Below are 16,543 nucleotides of genomic sequence, written 5' to 3'. Positions count from 1 at the left end.
AAATTTCGAGGACGAAATTTCTTTTAAGGGGGTAATAGTTGTAATGCCCCTAAATTTAAAATCATTAACCACTAGAAAACCCTAATTAAGACACCCAAGTAATTCTGCACCAACCCTAAAATTTTCAGAATCATCAGAATCAGGATCAGGGTCCCTAAAACTCAGGGGGGGGGGGGTAAAACCTAGTTGACGATTATCTTCATAAAAACGTTGTCTAAATGCTATTGGCCGAATCGTCGACTCAGCAAGCCTAGTTAGGGACGTGGCTACCTATAGAAAATAGGTTACCCCTCGCGTAGCGCGACGACCATAGGGGGTACCCCTCGCGCTACGCGACAGGGTCAAATTTCGGGTATAAATAGAGGAGTCTGGGACTTGAAATTGGGCACTTGAACGACGAGAAAACTCTCTCTGTAGGCTGAGATATCGTCGAAACAGTCCAACAACACACACCGATCTCGAATCGCTGCCGCAATCAGGGCAATAACTCGATCGCTATTACGATTCAACATCCGATCGATTATAACTATCCGACGATTGTCCGAGTGCTGCTCAAAATTGAGCTTATACTTTATTGTTCATCGTGATTTCGACTTGAATATTTGAGTGCTGTTCGAATTCGGACTATGCTCTGTTATTCGTTGTGAATCCGATCGAATTATTAAGTATTATACTTTGTCGTTTGTCGATAATTCGATAAATGAGTTGAAGTATTGCACTTGTTAATTGTTGTGAAGGTTTAATCTCGTGAGTTATCGTCAAAGCTGTATTAGTAAATTACCTAGTTGTGTGCAAATTAGGTTAAGAGGATAATCAGTAAGCTAAACTCTGTCCGTATGAATCTACAATTGGAAACAAGGTAGCATCACTTGGAAATTTTAAGGTACGGATAGGTTCCTTCCTTTCGATCTATGTTGTTTTTATAAAAGATCCCTTCTTTCGATTTATGTCGTTTGAATATAAGAATTCCGTATTAAGATTAAGTTATAAGTATAAGTTCTGGATGGATAGAATTCCTTTCTATCGATTTATGTCCGTTGGGTACGGGTAGAATCCTTTCTTTCGATTTATGTCGTTTTTATACGAATCCCTTATTTCGATTTATGTCGTTTTTATAAGAACCCTTTCTGTCGATTTATGTCCGTTGGGTACGGATAGAATCCCTTTCTTTTGATTGATGTCGTTCCTGAATTTAAGTTCCATATTAAGATTAAGTTATGAAATAAGTTATAGATTCCGTATTAAGATTAAGTTATGAAATAAGTTATAGATTCCGTATTAAGATTAAGTTATGAAATAAGTTATAGATTCCGTATTAAGATTAAGTTATGAAATAAGTTATAGATTCCGTATTAAGATTAAGTTATGAAATAAGTTATAGATTCCGTATTAAGATTAAGTTATGAAATAAGTTATAGATTCCGTATTAAGATTTAGTTATGAAACATGTGTTGAAAGTTACAAACGTTTTGAAAAGGTTTTGTTTTACATCAGTTATTTAGAAAATGGTTTATTACAAGTTTCATTTCCTACTCTAGTGGTTCCTTATTAACGAGTCAAGGTTTTATCTTGTTTCGTTTAATAAACCACATTTTGGGGACGAAATTGTCAAGATAGGATTGATAACCATACCTTGATGACTGGTTCCACTCTTATATTTTCAATCTCGCCAAAGATTCGTATTTTACAAGTTACAAGTTAAATACCTTAAGACTTATAAGTTATAAATAAATAAGTTACAAGTTTAATATGATATATAAGTATTATGTTACTCAAGTCAAATTGTTTTAAATTACTATGTCTTGTTTTAAAAAAAAACTCCTCACGGCTTTGATTATCGATTCATTTGACAGACCGTTCGATTCCTATTCTAATCATTTAGTTTCATGTCATGCGATAGTTTTTCTGTTAAGTTGTACTCATTATCGCATGTTCCAATATATGTTCCGTTCTGTTCTGAAAATAAGTTTTATAAGTTATGTGAATAAGACCATTTGTACTCTGATACCCTGAGTATCGCTTCTCGTGGAGTGTCCCACGAGCATGTTGTTGTGGCATCAACATCATGTGCTCCATCCGTGACGGAGAGATCAGTTCACGGCGTCTCTTAAGTACAAGTGTGGTACATAAGGCTATTAGGAGGCGTATGGATCGATCCTAGGATTTAAGTATAAGTATAAGGAGGTGGATAACGGGTATGCCAATTCGCCATCTCATGTGATAATTATGCAGGAGTAGCTACTTGTGTATTGTCACGTTTTAAGTTTGCTCATGGGTACATCCGTAAGATATGATTATGAAATTAAGTTATTTGCATCGTCAAGTTCCATCCGGTTATCAAAATAAAATAAGCTTTTGTTTTCCTCTATCCGCACACTGGGCAAAACTTTCGAAATTTTGCTCAGACGTACGTTTTTTGTTGTTGTTGTTTTCTTCTTTACGTCAGGTTATCAAGACAAGCTGGGACAGAAAATGGAAGAGTGCTCGAGTGTTTAGAAAAGACGGTAGAAATAATTATAATGGATTAGATATCCTTCATTAAGCTGTGAAGCCTTGTAATACATTTAAGTATAAATGGAATTATGTTTTTGATCTGACTACTGTTATAGTGACACGCCGGCCCGTTCCGGGATGGGGTGTTACACTTGTAACCTTTTTGAATGCAGAAAACATGTCGCAATTTGTTTTTACTAAACACGTCAAACACACATTAACATTCATGATTTAAAAACTTATCAGGTGTTTTTACAAAAGTGGTAAACCAGGTACCATAGTTATTCATAGTTACATATACAAAAGAGAAAAGACTATCCAAACAAAAATGATAATTCATGAGGCTTCGATATCCAATCACCAATCCAGACATTATAACGACATCATGATTTAGAATCAATAGTACTGGTAAAATAAAGAGTGATTGCAAGTTTTGTCCTTTATCTTTATTTCATTTTTAGGCGATGTCCTTTGTATTTAAAATTGATGAGTTTTATACCTTTTATTTTAAAATGATATGCGTTCTATCCTTTAGGCCTAACCCAGTTTATTTTTCCAGTTAAATGTGACCACGTGCAGGTCACATGAGGGCAAAAATGTCATTTCCTACTCACTGGACATTTTCCCCCAATATAAACCATCCCAAACCCTAGTTCTTCACATTTCCCCCAAAAGCATTTCCCTTTCCCCAGCATAATCTAGTATTGTCTTATCTAGTATTGTCTACTAAGTATCATATCATATCGTATCATATGATACTATACAATACGATACTATACTATACTATAGAGGACATATTTTACAATTATACTATACTAAACCTTTAGGCATGCATCTAAATAACACGATAAATTTTTTACAATGTTTGCTAAAACACGATTAATTTAACATTGTTTTTTTTTTATTTAAAAACATTACTTAAATTTTTATAAAACTTTGTTAAAACAATAAATATTATATAAAAATGTTTGTAAAAAAACTCTTTCTATACGTATCCTATAGGTCCATTCAAGGCCTATGTAGGATCCAATATGTTCGTATAAATGTATACGAGGCATGTATATGTCTATATAAGGCCTATAGGCCCCGTATAGCCCAATCGACAGACATGATATGACATTAGTAGTCTATCTTGAAAGATGGTACAAAGGGTTAGACTACACGTTGTGGAGCCGTGAGCGGGGGCGCCAGCGGGATGCCATTGTGGCTCGCGAACACAACAGTGTCAAGCGAGTGGGCGTGAGAGGGCTAGCGACACATTATGATCGTTGGGACGTGTGGGATTTCGAGCCAAGGTTTTAAATTAAAAAAATACAAAAATTCTGTAAATAACCACCAAATACCCATATTTCTCCCATATTCTTTAAAAAAAATCTCTTATTCCTTACTCACATAAAATGGAATGGAATGCATTTTCTTCATCCGATTCTTCCGAAAAAGACGATCTCATTATTGAAGCGGGTAGGATAATAGTTAACTACTTGGTTGAGCGGTCTCAAAGGCGACAATGGCTAACGAGACAACCACCACTTGATTGTGATCGAGAGGGAGCTAACGAAACATTGATACGTCACTATTTTAGTCTAGATCCCGTTTACGATGAAAAACATTTTTGGCGATGTTTTCGAATGAGTAGACAATTATTTATGCGTTTAGCGAATGATTTGTCGGAGCGATATCATTTTTTCTTGTCAAGATATATATATCTTTACTTAAATTATATTTTTTAGAATTTTAAGTTTAAATTTGACAACGAATGTTTAAATTATATATCTTTACGTAGGGACCATATCCATTTACTCACGAAGATATTTGCGTAAACCGACATTGTATGATATCCAACACATATACGAGGTTCAGGTGAAAAACATGGTTTTCCCGGAAGGCTCGGTAGCCCCGACTGTACGCATGTTGGATGGGCTACGTGTCCTAGGGCTTGGCATGATCTTTTGTTTTGGCATGCGTTTTTTGGAGTTGCTGAGTCAAATAATGACCTAAATGTTATCGATCAATCCCCAATATTCGATGACATTATTGACGGGATTACGCTAGCACAATCGTTTTATGCAATCGTGGAACATTTCAAGTACGGCTACTACCTGGTTGATGGTATTTACAACGAGTGGTTGACACTTGTTCAAGCTTTTTCATCTACAATTGATGACAAGCGAAAGTACTTCACAAAGAAGCAAGAATCAACAAGAAAATATATTGAAAGATTGTTTGGAGTTCTAAAGAACATATATGACGCGAGAGAAAATAATGGACATCATCTACACATGTCTAATTCTACATAACACGATTCTGGAGGACCAAGGTATGATTATTTATCCAAACTACCAAGGTGATGTCCCATGGGGTGAATCGACAATCACTAATGAACAAATTTAGAAAGAATAAACATAAAATAAAAAAAAGGAAAATTCGCTAAAGCCTCTACTCACCTGGACTACAACAGGGTTAGGTGGCTTTAGCATGGGCTTTTATCAGCACCACCGGGTGGTGCAATATTACAAAATAAATTTGTGTGTGAGCTTACTAGCGTTTAGAATAATCTACAAGCTTTTAGGGAAAAAAATGACTATTTTAACCTCTAAAGATAATGAACTTTTTAGTTATGTCTATTTTGATCATTTTATATATTTTAGAGTAAACTGCCATTTCGGTCCCTGTGGTTTGGGCAATTTTGCCATTTTAGTACAAATCTCAAACTTTTTAAATCTGGGTCCCTGTGGTTTGCGTTTTATTGCCATTTTAGTCCAAATCTCAAAAACTCTCATTTTTTACTGTTCCACCATCCCTTTTTTGTCTTTATCTGCAGGGGTAGTTTTGTCCATTTAATTTTCATTAAAACAATTTCTTTATTAAAAAACCCCACAAATATAAACACCCCCTATCAGTTCCCAATTACATCAAAACCCTAAAATTAACTTCAGCCGCCGTCCCGTCTTCTTTTTTTCAGATGAAACAATGTCTCCCGACAACAATCAGACGACGATACAAGTTAAAACAATCAGACAATCAGGAAGATGGAGGTCCGATACAGGAAGATGGAGGTGGTGGTCGCCGGAGATGTTGCAGGTTACCGGTGAAGTTCAGAGACGATGATGATGACGATGAAAAAGACTGATGATGGACGCAACAGTTACCGGAGAATGCGGTGGTCGGAGTGGTGGTTATGATGGTGCGACGGTGAAGGTGACGGTGGCCGGAGGACTCGTCGGAGAAGATGAAAATAGATGGTGATTATGAAAGTTGCAGGTTAACGAGATCGACGAAGACGGTGATGGTGAACATTGAAGATGAAGAGTTCGGAGATGGTTCGATGACCGGAGATGATGACGGACGGTGATAGAACGGTGACATGTGTTACAGGTTCCGGTGATCGGTGGTCTGAGTTCGCGTCGGAGAACAGTGATCAGTGAACGATGAACGATGATGAATATTAAGAGGTTCTCAGTGAGGTTGAGGCTCCACAAGTGCAAACTACCATTGTCGTTACTTCGATCTCCTGTGGGTTAGGGTTTTTTTGGGGTTGATCTCTTGTTAGGGTTTCCGCTTGGGAGGTTGAAGATGATGATGTAATTGGGAACTAATAGGGGGTATTTATATTTGTGGGGTTTTTTAATAAAGAAATTGTTTTAATAAAAATTAAATGGACAAAATTACCCCTGCAGATAAAGACAAAAAAAGGATGTTGGAACAGTAAAAAATGAGAGTTTTTGAGATTTGGACTAAAATGACAACAAAATGCAAACCACAAGGACCCAAATTTAAAAAGTTTGAGATTTGGACTAAAATGGCAAAACTGCCCAAACCACAGGGACCAAAATGGCAGTTTACTCTATATTTTATTAAAAGTTCCAGCTACTCTGTTAAACACCTAAAAAGCTACCGTCGTCCAGCCACACGTCACCCGCCACCGGCTAACAACTTCCAGCAACCAGCTACTTTTGAGTTTTGCCAGCATACCCTAAGCTAGAGGTGTACAAAAAAACTGATTTTAGAATCGAAACCGGAAAAAAAAAACGAAATCGGTTTTTTTTAACCGGTTTTTTTAACCGCCAGTTTTTATACCGGTTACTATTCTTGACTTCAAAAACCGGTTATTAAAAAACCGGTTAAAACCGGAAAAAACCGGTTTTTTGGGAAAAACCGGTCCCAACCGGTTATACTGGTTATTGTTTTGGACCTCAAAAACCGGTTAGTAACCGGAACCGGTTATAAAAAAAAATCGGTTTTTATTTTGTGTGAAAAAACCGAAACCGGTTTTTGAAAAAAAACCGATTTGTACACCTCTACCCTAAGCCACAAATAGTCTGAGTGGCTGTTTGGTAGCGTCTTACGGTGTGTTCCCGAGTTAAAAATCCCTCCCCTTCCCTCCCCTCCCCTCCCCTCCCCTCCATGTCTTTCCAAATTGGAAAGACTATTTTCAGGCAAAAAAAAACCCCATTTTCCCTCCCCTCCCCCTGTTAAGTGGATCTCTGGAACACCATTTTCCCTCCCCTCCCCTCCCCTCCCCCTGTTAAGTAGATCTCTGGAACACAGCGTTAATGACCATTCAGATGCTACTCTTAATGGTTTAAAACCTCTGAATGAATAAGAGGTAACCTCGAATGGTTAAGAGGTAACATCTGAATGATAAATCATCACATGTCACATTCTTCTACCTCCTTATTGGTAAAATTCTTAATGGTTCTTAATGACCAGATGAGAGGCTACCAAACAGTCCTGAGATCGGTGTACTTGCAGAAAAAAGAAAAAAAAACCCGAAAACATAGAAAAAATGGCTATATGCGTTTATCAAGGAATGGAATGGAATCAAAGCAGATCTGGAGATGGGCGATTGGTGGTGTAGGCAGGTCGATGAGCACGTAACAGAAAGTCATCATATATCTAATAATATTTATTATATTACCACTACCAAAGAGGAATAACATACACTTGATCATTCACAGAAAAAAAAAGTTAGATCATTCACAGAAAACTCCGATGGGCGGCGGCGGCGGAGTCCGTGGTATCCTGCTTGACAGCTCAGCAATCTTGAGCTCCGACACACTTCACACCGGAGCTGATTATTTACTTCGCAAGCTTCGATATTCTAACATTCCCACGGTAAATAAATCTGTTTCTTCATTGATGATATTAACTAACCCTCAAAGAGTTGTAATCAAGCCTTCATTGCATGTGGGTAAGGAATTAGTTATTGGGTTTGTGGGAAAATGAGGGTTTTTTTTTTTTTTTTTTTTTTTTGTGTGTGTGTGTATGGTGGGGTGGGGGGGGGGGCAATTGGTATAGCTTAGGGCTACCGACCCCCGAACTTTTCGCTCAGTAGTGGAGAGTATGTAGTTTTTGTATAGAAATTTTTGGGAATATATACGTTTTTTACCCCCGGTTTTATAGAAAATTTTGGGTATATACGTTTTCGACCCTCCGGTCGAGAATCTCAAGCTTTTCCACTGTGTGGGGGGTTGCATTTTTCTATCGTTTATGAAAAAGGGGTTGCAGCGCAGCTTGTTGGCGGTTTACCTGTCATTCTTATGTGATTTTTCTATCGTTTATGAAAAGAGTTGAATTTTTGAAGTGATATTTTTTGAGATGAGAAATCAGAATTGGATGATCAATTGCTGAAGTTGCTGGATTATTTCATTGCATTTGAGACAATAAATGATCCTAAAAGTGAAATCGGAACAGTTGATAAAAACACTTGAAATTGCATATGTTTAATTGTTGGTTATTGTTTTGTGCAGGGGTTATTGTATGCGGTGGATCTTACGGAGGCGAAGGTAGTAAGTACTATGTTTTGATGTTTTTCCATCGATTGGATCGGATATGTTTTGTGTGTTAGACGGGCTTTAGACGCCAATAGGATGCCTTCTTTTTGTTTATGTTAAGTTCTTAATAGTTTCTTGGTTTAAAAAAGTGCGCCTAAGACGCGCCTAGGTGCAGGGCGACCTAAGGCGCAAACCTTTGCGCCTTGTGTGACATAAGGCGCACAATGTACAAAGGGCGCAGGTGAGGCGCACTTTTTAGGGTAACAATTGACCTGAGGCGCAGGTGAGGCAACCACGCCTTTTGTACATGGTTTGTTTTCGTGCATCTAAGTGTTGTACAACAGGCATTTTATGTTGTACATTTATGTTTTTTTTTTCATTTTAAAACATATATAAAGCTTAATTATAGCTAAATCATAGGTAGGGGATGCTAAAAACCTATGGGATATATAAAACCTGGAAGCAGTCTCTCTATTCCTAGTCCTACGAGGTAGAGGTAACGATGTCTACATCTTACCCTCCTCAGACCCTACCTTAGCTTTGCTATTGGTGGGATTTACTGAGTATGATGATGATGACTTTGCGCCTTGCATACGAAAAGCTCACCGCTTTTGCGCTTTGCGCCTCGGTTTTAGACCTCGTCGCTTTTGTGCGCTTCACGCTTTTTTAAACCAAGAATAGCTTATGCCTTGCAAAGATTAGTCTATACAAACAAACAAACAAACGTACACAGTAAAATATGGGTCATCTTTCATCTCTAATGAGCCAATCGGTTTAAGTTTTATGAAAAAAAAAAAAGAGCTAAAATGGTAAAGGGTGAAATGGCAGAACCCAAAGCGTTTGCGTATGAATAAAACCTCCTATATCCCTTTATCTAAGATAATTTGATTATCGTTGTTTTAATATAGTTTTTTATAATCATATTTAACACGTATTTATAGAATCTCAAAGTAAGGACTAACTAGTGTTTGCGGGTCAACAAGAGCAAGTGGTATTAACTCAGGATTTGATATCTAACTGCTTAAATGTGCTTACTATAGGTAAGCCTTCTTGAGAAGCTGGCACACGAATACTCACTCGAGCGTTTCGTATACAATCCATCGTGCATGGACGACACTGTAAATGCGGTTTCTTTGGCTTGGAAGAACAACGGTGCCACTATTTTGCACGTGGTTTCAAACGACAACGAAGGACTTGTTCCAAAATCCTTGAATTCTGACTGGATAAATGTGGTTGTAAGTAAGTAACTAAGTGTCCCAAATATAACCCGTTTCCCCAAAAATGGGTTAATTCAATGATCTACCTGTGCGTTAGATGTTGATGGCGATGGTACAAGCAAGAATTTAAGTGGGATCGTCATAGAGAAGCTAGAAGAGTTGCCTCTAACTATCTGTGAGTTGAATAGGAAGGTGATAATCCAGTTTTTTTCCGCTATTCTTTATGACAATTTTTTTGTAAAGTAAGGCGCTTTAAATGTTCCTAGTATTAGGGGTGTTCAGAAGTCGTTTCGAATTCGAAAAATTCGAAATTTGTTTAAATTCGATTCGATTATCAAGAATCCGTTTCGATTAAAAGAATTCGAATCAATTCGAGTTAAGTAAATCGAATACGAATCGAATACGAATTTATAATTTCAAATTCGATTCGATTCGAAATTCGAATAAAAATTATACATTTTTATTTATTATTTTTATATATAATGCATATATAACTTTTATTAAGTTATACTATAAATTATTTTCAAATTTGTTTCCAAGTATTAAAATTACCCATTACCAAACCCACTACATGACCCATAACTAAAACCTAAGTAACAAATCTATCAATAGATTTATAACCCTATAAATATTAACTTTTAATGTGGTGTGGTTATTCCCGACTTCTCGTTTTGAATTTTAGACTTATGGTATTTTATTTGGAACTTTTTAATGTGATATCGTGCTTTATGGCTGCTTTAAAATTTATGTTTCATTTTGATAGGTTTTATATGTTTTTAAAGAATCTGAATTAAATCGAATTTATTCGAATTCGATTCGAATTCGAATTCGAATTCGAATTTTTAATCGAATACGAATTGGTTTTTTTATTCGAATACGAATTCGAATCGAATTCGGTAAGTTTTAATCGAATCGAATACGAATTCAAGGAAAAAAAAAATTATTCGAATAATTCGAAAATTCGATATTCGATTCGATGAACACCTCTACCTAGTATATCGGGAAAACTTATTGTTACTTTGTTAGAGAATGATGTTGATTTTGATACCATCATAGGTGGAAAAAATGGGCAAATGTAATCAGTGGCGAAGCTTGACCCGAATAACCGGGGGGGGGGGGGGGGGGGGGGTCGAAAACGTATATACCAAAAAAATTCTATAGAACCGGGGGTCGAAAATGTATATACCCAAAAATTTCTATACGAAAACTACATATATAACACTACTGAGCGAAAAGTTCGGGGGGACGGGCGCCCCTCCCCGCCCCCTCTATACTTCGCCACTGAATGTAATGGGTTAAAAATAGATTCGACTCAAAACGGGTTGGGTTGAGTGTTGACAAAAACTATAATAAAAATGATCCATTTTTTTTTCTAGTAAAGCAAATTTAGAATGTCGTAGACACTTGAATATGTTACGGGTGAAAAATATCCCAAATTAGTGCATTTCACATACAATGGGTTGAAATTTTCTCGAGTCTAGTGACTGTAGATAGATTTATGATAGAGTAAATTACGTTTTTGGCTCCTGTGGTTATATCACTTTTACTATATTAGCCCAAAATAAGAATTACATATCTGCCCCCATGGTTTCTATAACCAGTGGCGGATCTAGGATTCCGACCAAGTGGGAACGTTTTATAAATAGGCGGTAACGAAATCGAAAAAACGTCAAATTTTTCCAAAATTTACACTAAAAACGTCAAAAATTTTCCGACCAAGCGGTAGCGGAGGCTACCCCTTGGTTCTATATATATCCGCCCCTGCTATAACTAACCATTTTGTCCCCCAAGTCTAGAGATCATGGGGGCCAAAATGGTTAGTTATAGAGACCATGGGGGCTAAAATGGTTAGACTTAGGTGCCAAAATGGTTAGTTATAGAGATTATGGGGGCCAAAATGGTTAGTTATAGAGACCATGGGGGGCAGATATGTTAAAAATTCTTATTTTGGGCTAATATAGTAAAAGTGATATAACCACAGGGGCCAAAAACGTAATTTACTCTTTATGATATTATCAGAGCACTGATTTTCTGTAAAGTTTGTTGAATAGAAAGATACTGATCTGTGTTTGTTTGTGTGTCCACCTTATGACCCGTGTTCATTCATTGCTTGATCATGTATATAAGTTAAATATTGAATGCCAAAAATAATCTGTAATAATGTTTCTTTTTGTTCTTTGCTTTCAAGCAGTGTAGTGAGGATAATGTGGTTGTGGGCTATATTATGAAGCCTTCTCGTGAGGAAGATTTTGCGAAGGTGAGTCCTTTTCGCTTTTAAATAGCAAAAAATTGCCTTATTCAAAATAACATTGAAAAGTTCATAAGCTTGAGGAGGAACATTGATATGAATAATAAGAGTAAATTACAAAAATCGTCCTTTATGTATGTCACTTATTGCAAACTGTGTCCTTTGTCTTCAATAATTACAAAAAAACGTACTCGATGTTTGCAAACCCTTGTAAGTTATGTCCTTTAGCCCTAACTCAGTTTGTCTTTTTATGGTTAAATCTGACCAAATGGACCCCACATGAGGGTATTTTGGTTATTTTACTCTCATGTGAGGTTCATTTGTTCAGATTTAACCACAAAAATACCCTCGTGTGGGGTCCATTTGGTCAGATTTAACCATAAAAAGTTAACTGTGACCAAATGGACCCCACATGAGGGTATTTTGGTTATTTTACTCTCATGTGAGGTTCATTTGTTCAGATTTAACCACAAAAATACCCTCGTGTGGGGTTCATTTGGTCAGATTTATCCACAAAAATTAACTGAGTTAGGGCTAAAGGACATAACTTGCAAGGGTTTGCAAACATCGAGTACGTTTTCTGTAATTATTGAAGACAAAGGACACAGTTTGCAACAAGTGACATACATAAAGGACGATTTTTGTAATTTACTCGAATAATAATAGACAGAAGATTACTTTTTATCAATTATGGTATACCTTGTTAACATTTTTTGTTTGCAGAGAGGTGCATTTCCACTAAACCCTACGGAAAATGGGTTGATATTTTTGCCTCTAACATTTGACCTCCCGATGCTATATCAGTTGAAAAAAGTGGACATTGTTATCCATAAAGCAACTGATGAAATTTCTTCAATCGAAAGAAGCAATTCTTGTGATCACTCTGGTAACATTATTTACACCACCAGAATGCTAGAGTTACAGAGGTAAAAACTCTCTGTAATTCTGATTTTTGTAGCCTCGGTTTCAGTTCACCTTCATCAGTAGTTGACGCTCAACGAGTATATAACTTGTCTAGTAAATATATATTGACCTACGGGTGTAAATTTCTGACATGACACGAACCTATCATGAAATTCGCGGATTTGGGTTTAGTCCAAGTGGGTTCGGGTCAGTTTCAGGTTGAACCCGCGAACCCGTTTAGCTAAAAGGGTCGGGTTCGGGTCAACCCGTTTGAGTTGGCGGGTTGACCCGGTTAACCTATTTATATTATATTATACTTTTTACAATATGTTTTATGTCATAAATTAAATTGCGTGTGTATTTTATGCCATAATTATGACTTAATAAAAGAAACTGACATAAGATTATATAATTTAAATGTAGAGTAAACTTCCGTTTTGCTCCCTGTGGTTTGGTCACTTTAACGGTTTTGCCCCAAACCTTTAAAAATAGCCATTTTACTCCCTGATGTTTTGGTTTTGTTGCCAGTTTGCTCCCTGCAGGGAGCAAAATGGAAAAACAAACAATTTGGATGGAGTTAGAGGCGGGGAGCAAACTGACAATAAAACCGAAACATCAGGGAGTAAAATGGCTATTTTTAAAGGTTTGGAGCAAAACCGTTAAAGTGAACAAACTACAGGGAGCAAAACGGAAGTTTACTCTTAAATGTAATTGTATTATATACATTGTGTTTCTTTTTAGTAAAAATAACATTTGTGTTCGGGTCAACCCGCGAATATTCAGGTCGTGTCTGGGTTCATATGTATGACACGATTTTCGGGTCAAGTTGAACCCGCCAACCCGTGAACACGACCCGTTTAGCACCCCTGACCTAAATACATTTACATGTATAAAGAATTAATCAAAATGGTATTGAAGTTATCTTAATAACAATTTCATACAGTGATATCTTATAAATTCGCTTGTGCATTAGGTATATAGGTGAACTGCCAGATTGTTGTGTGATCGATCCATTTGACAACATTTTTCCAGTTGTGGACCGATTGAAAGTTCAAGAAATCCTACTGGGATTGGCGAATCTCAAAACCGAAAGCCGACACAAAATCAGAGGCGCTTACTTTTTGCAGGTTGTCTGCATTATAAATATAGAGAAAGTATAATGTACTTCACGGCTTAACATACATTTCATCAACTTAACGTGCGTGATTATCCATCCTATGCGTGATTATCACTAAAAAACTGATCCCATGCGTGATTATCTGTTCCCATGCGTGATTATAGCCCTGATCTGACGGTTACCATTGTCGCCTACGCGAAGTATGATAAGCCGTGAAGTATGTTAACCGCACTCTATAAATATATATGTATTATATATTTGTCTGTTTTCTGCATGATACTGTTTTAGTCCACTCTAGCATTAATTAGTTGTTTGCAGGTTGATAACTTTGAGGATGTTCAATTCGAACAACGGCTGCACGAAGCTAAGTTATCCCTACCAAGTATCGTAAAACCTCAAGTTGCTTGTGGTGTAGCCGAGGCACACAGTATGGTAAGACGATGTTGACTCTGACTTAGGGGTTGTTTGTTTACCTCTTAATGAGACTCTTAATGGTTCAGACCTCTTACTGGTTCAGCACTTAATGGTTCAGACTGTTTGTTTCACGAGCAAATGTCTGAACCCTCTGAATGGTTAAGCATTATACAGAGTCTGAATGGTTAAGACCTCTAATTTGAATTGGTCAGACATTTGCCTCTGAACCGTTAAGCATTATACAGGCTTTTAATGGTTCAGACATCTTACTGTTTCAGCACTTAACCATTCAGATGTTGCCAAACAGCCCCTTAGTTTTCGAAATAAGTGAATTTATCATGCGTTGACTAAAGACGTTGACTTTGCCTTTCATGGTCATAATAGAGGTTGTTGACGTGACATTATGTAGTATCTTATGTTATCTCATTTTTCCAACGGACTTATGTAGTATTTGACAGGCCATTGTCTTTAAAGCGGTTGACTTTTTGGGTCTGAGCGTTCCTCTTCCAGCAGTTGTTCAGGTATGCAATCTAATGTATTAATTGTTTACGATATACAAGATCGATGGATAATAAAGTCGTGTTGTCATTCATTGCGTCTAATGAATCGCAGGAATACGTGGATCATTCGTCAACTCTTTTCAAGATGTATGTGTTGGGGGAAAAGGTATTCTATGCAGTCAAGAATTCGACGCCGAATGCTGATATTTTGAAGAACTCGTCCGAGAAAAATGGATCTAAACCTCTGCTCTTCGACAGGTACTCGACTTCATCTTTGTTCGCCAAATCCATCTAACAGTATTTGTCAAACATCTTCATGTTTTTTTCTTATTCGCAGTTTAAAATCTCTGCCTATCGACGGCTCTAAGATGAAAGAACAGCCCGATCTTGATATTGAGCTTGTTACCGGTGCTGCAACTTACCTTAGAAGGGTTCTCGATCTTACCATCTTTGGCTTTGATGTTGTTGTGAGTCACCTTCTATATATTAGTCATTGGTTTTTCGTTAAAGAGGTCTTCATTTGCAGTAAAGAATAGGGCTGTAAACGGGCCGAGCCGAACCGAACCGAACCATGGGCTCAGGCTCGGCTCGTTTAAAAATCGAATCGAGCCGAGCCGGCTCGTTTAAAACCGAGCTGACTTCAAGCCGAGCTTTTTTCGAACTTTTTTCGAGCGAGCCTCGAGGGAACTTTTTAAACAGAATAGTAATTTTAAGCGAACTATAAAATGAACAAGAAAAGATTTATTGTTACTTACCATAATCTATATCTTTTAAATCAATATTAATAATTAAAACTATAGCTTAACAATCTATTTCTTTCTATAAAAAAGTAACCATATTACTAATTAAACAACATTGCTTAGATATATTAGAATATATGTATATAAACACACACTCACACACATAATTTGGGGTTTAATTTAAACGTGCCAAACAAGCGAGCCAACGGGCCTACTAATGAGCGAGCCACGAACCGAACCTACTTTGGCTCGGGCTCGGCTCGTTTACAAACCGAGCTGAGCCGAGCCAGCTCGTTTAAAACCGAGCTGACTTCGAGCCGAGTCTTTTTCAAACTTTTTTCGAGCGAGCCTCGAGCCACGGGCTTTTTAAACAGCCCTAGTAAAGAATGAATTTTTTTTTTTTTAATCAAAACGTTTGACGTGTTGGCATTTGTTATCACGGAAGCTTTTAGTTTATTTAAAACTTAAATCATGACATTGCTTAAATCCTTGTTTACATTTGATCAGATTCAGGAGGGGACACGAGACCATGTTATTGTCGATGTAAATTACTTGCCATCGTTTAAAGAAGTGCCAAATGAAATTGTGATTCCTGCATTTTGGGACGCTATCAGAATGAAGTATCGTCTGAGAAAGGGTGTCCGCGTTTAATGTATTTGGTTGTAAAATAATATAAATTACGTAAGCTGAAGTATTTTATTTTCATGACTATGTATCGTTGATTTCGTTTAGCGAGAACTAGCCGGAGGTGGCAAATGGAGTTGGTGATAAATTCTGGTACCCGGAAGGTGCAAGTTTTGATATGCAACGAAATGGGTTGGGTTGATCTGAAACACTTTTATCTTCTTTTTTTTTTTTGTTTGTTTTATGCATCAAAAATACTGTATTCGGCTAGTTTCTCGTTGTAGTGTGCACATTGAGAGTATCATTGCCGAGCAGAACGGATTGGGTAACGGGGCGTTTTTAGTACAGGCCGATACGAGTACTTTGACTTGCTGCTAACCCTTTTAAATCCAATTCTAGAAAGGAAAAAAGTTCTATAAACGGTGGAAATGTTATGAATATATTTATTATTAATATTAATGTGGTTATCAACACCAAAAATAGATTAGCTTTCTCTCTAAGTTTTGTACATCT

The 16,543-nt window shown here is 37.0% G+C and overlaps 1 protein-coding gene across 6 annotated transcripts; it reads left to right on the top strand.

Moving 5' to 3' along the window:
- The first annotated feature begins 7,170 nt into the window (after positions 1-7,170).
- Positions 7,171-16,239, top strand: LOC110912965 (inositol 1,3,4-trisphosphate 5/6-kinase 4). 6 transcript variants are annotated; one of them, XM_035983643.1, is made up of 13 exons: positions 7,171-7,355; positions 7,452-7,608; positions 8,244-8,279; positions 9,308-9,506; positions 9,582-9,676; positions 11,676-11,741; positions 12,456-12,658; positions 13,609-13,762; positions 14,071-14,184; positions 14,625-14,687; positions 14,779-14,924; positions 15,004-15,133; positions 15,914-16,239. In XM_035983643.1, the coding sequence occupies exons 1-13, from the start codon at positions 7,186-7,188 to the stop codon at positions 16,055-16,057; spliced, it is 1,677 nt and encodes a 558-aa protein (XP_035839536.1). In that variant the 5' UTR covers positions 7,171-7,185; the 3' UTR covers positions 16,058-16,239. The 6 variants fall into 6 exon arrangements, with proteins under 6 accessions (XP_035839536.1, XP_035839535.1, XP_035839534.1 ...); XM_035983642.1 differs by having other exon boundaries at positions 8,244-8,282; XM_035983641.1 differs by having other exon boundaries at positions 7,171-7,367.
- Positions 16,240-16,543: the final 304 nt, after the last annotated feature.

This window comes from Helianthus annuus, chromosome 15 (assembly GCF_002127325.2).
Source record: "Helianthus annuus cultivar XRQ/B chromosome 15, HanXRQr2.0-SUNRISE, whole genome shotgun sequence".
In the NCBI taxonomy this organism is placed as follows: Eukaryota; Viridiplantae; Streptophyta; class Magnoliopsida; order Asterales; family Asteraceae; genus Helianthus; species Helianthus annuus.
This window is presented reverse-complemented; position numbering and strand designations above follow the sequence as displayed.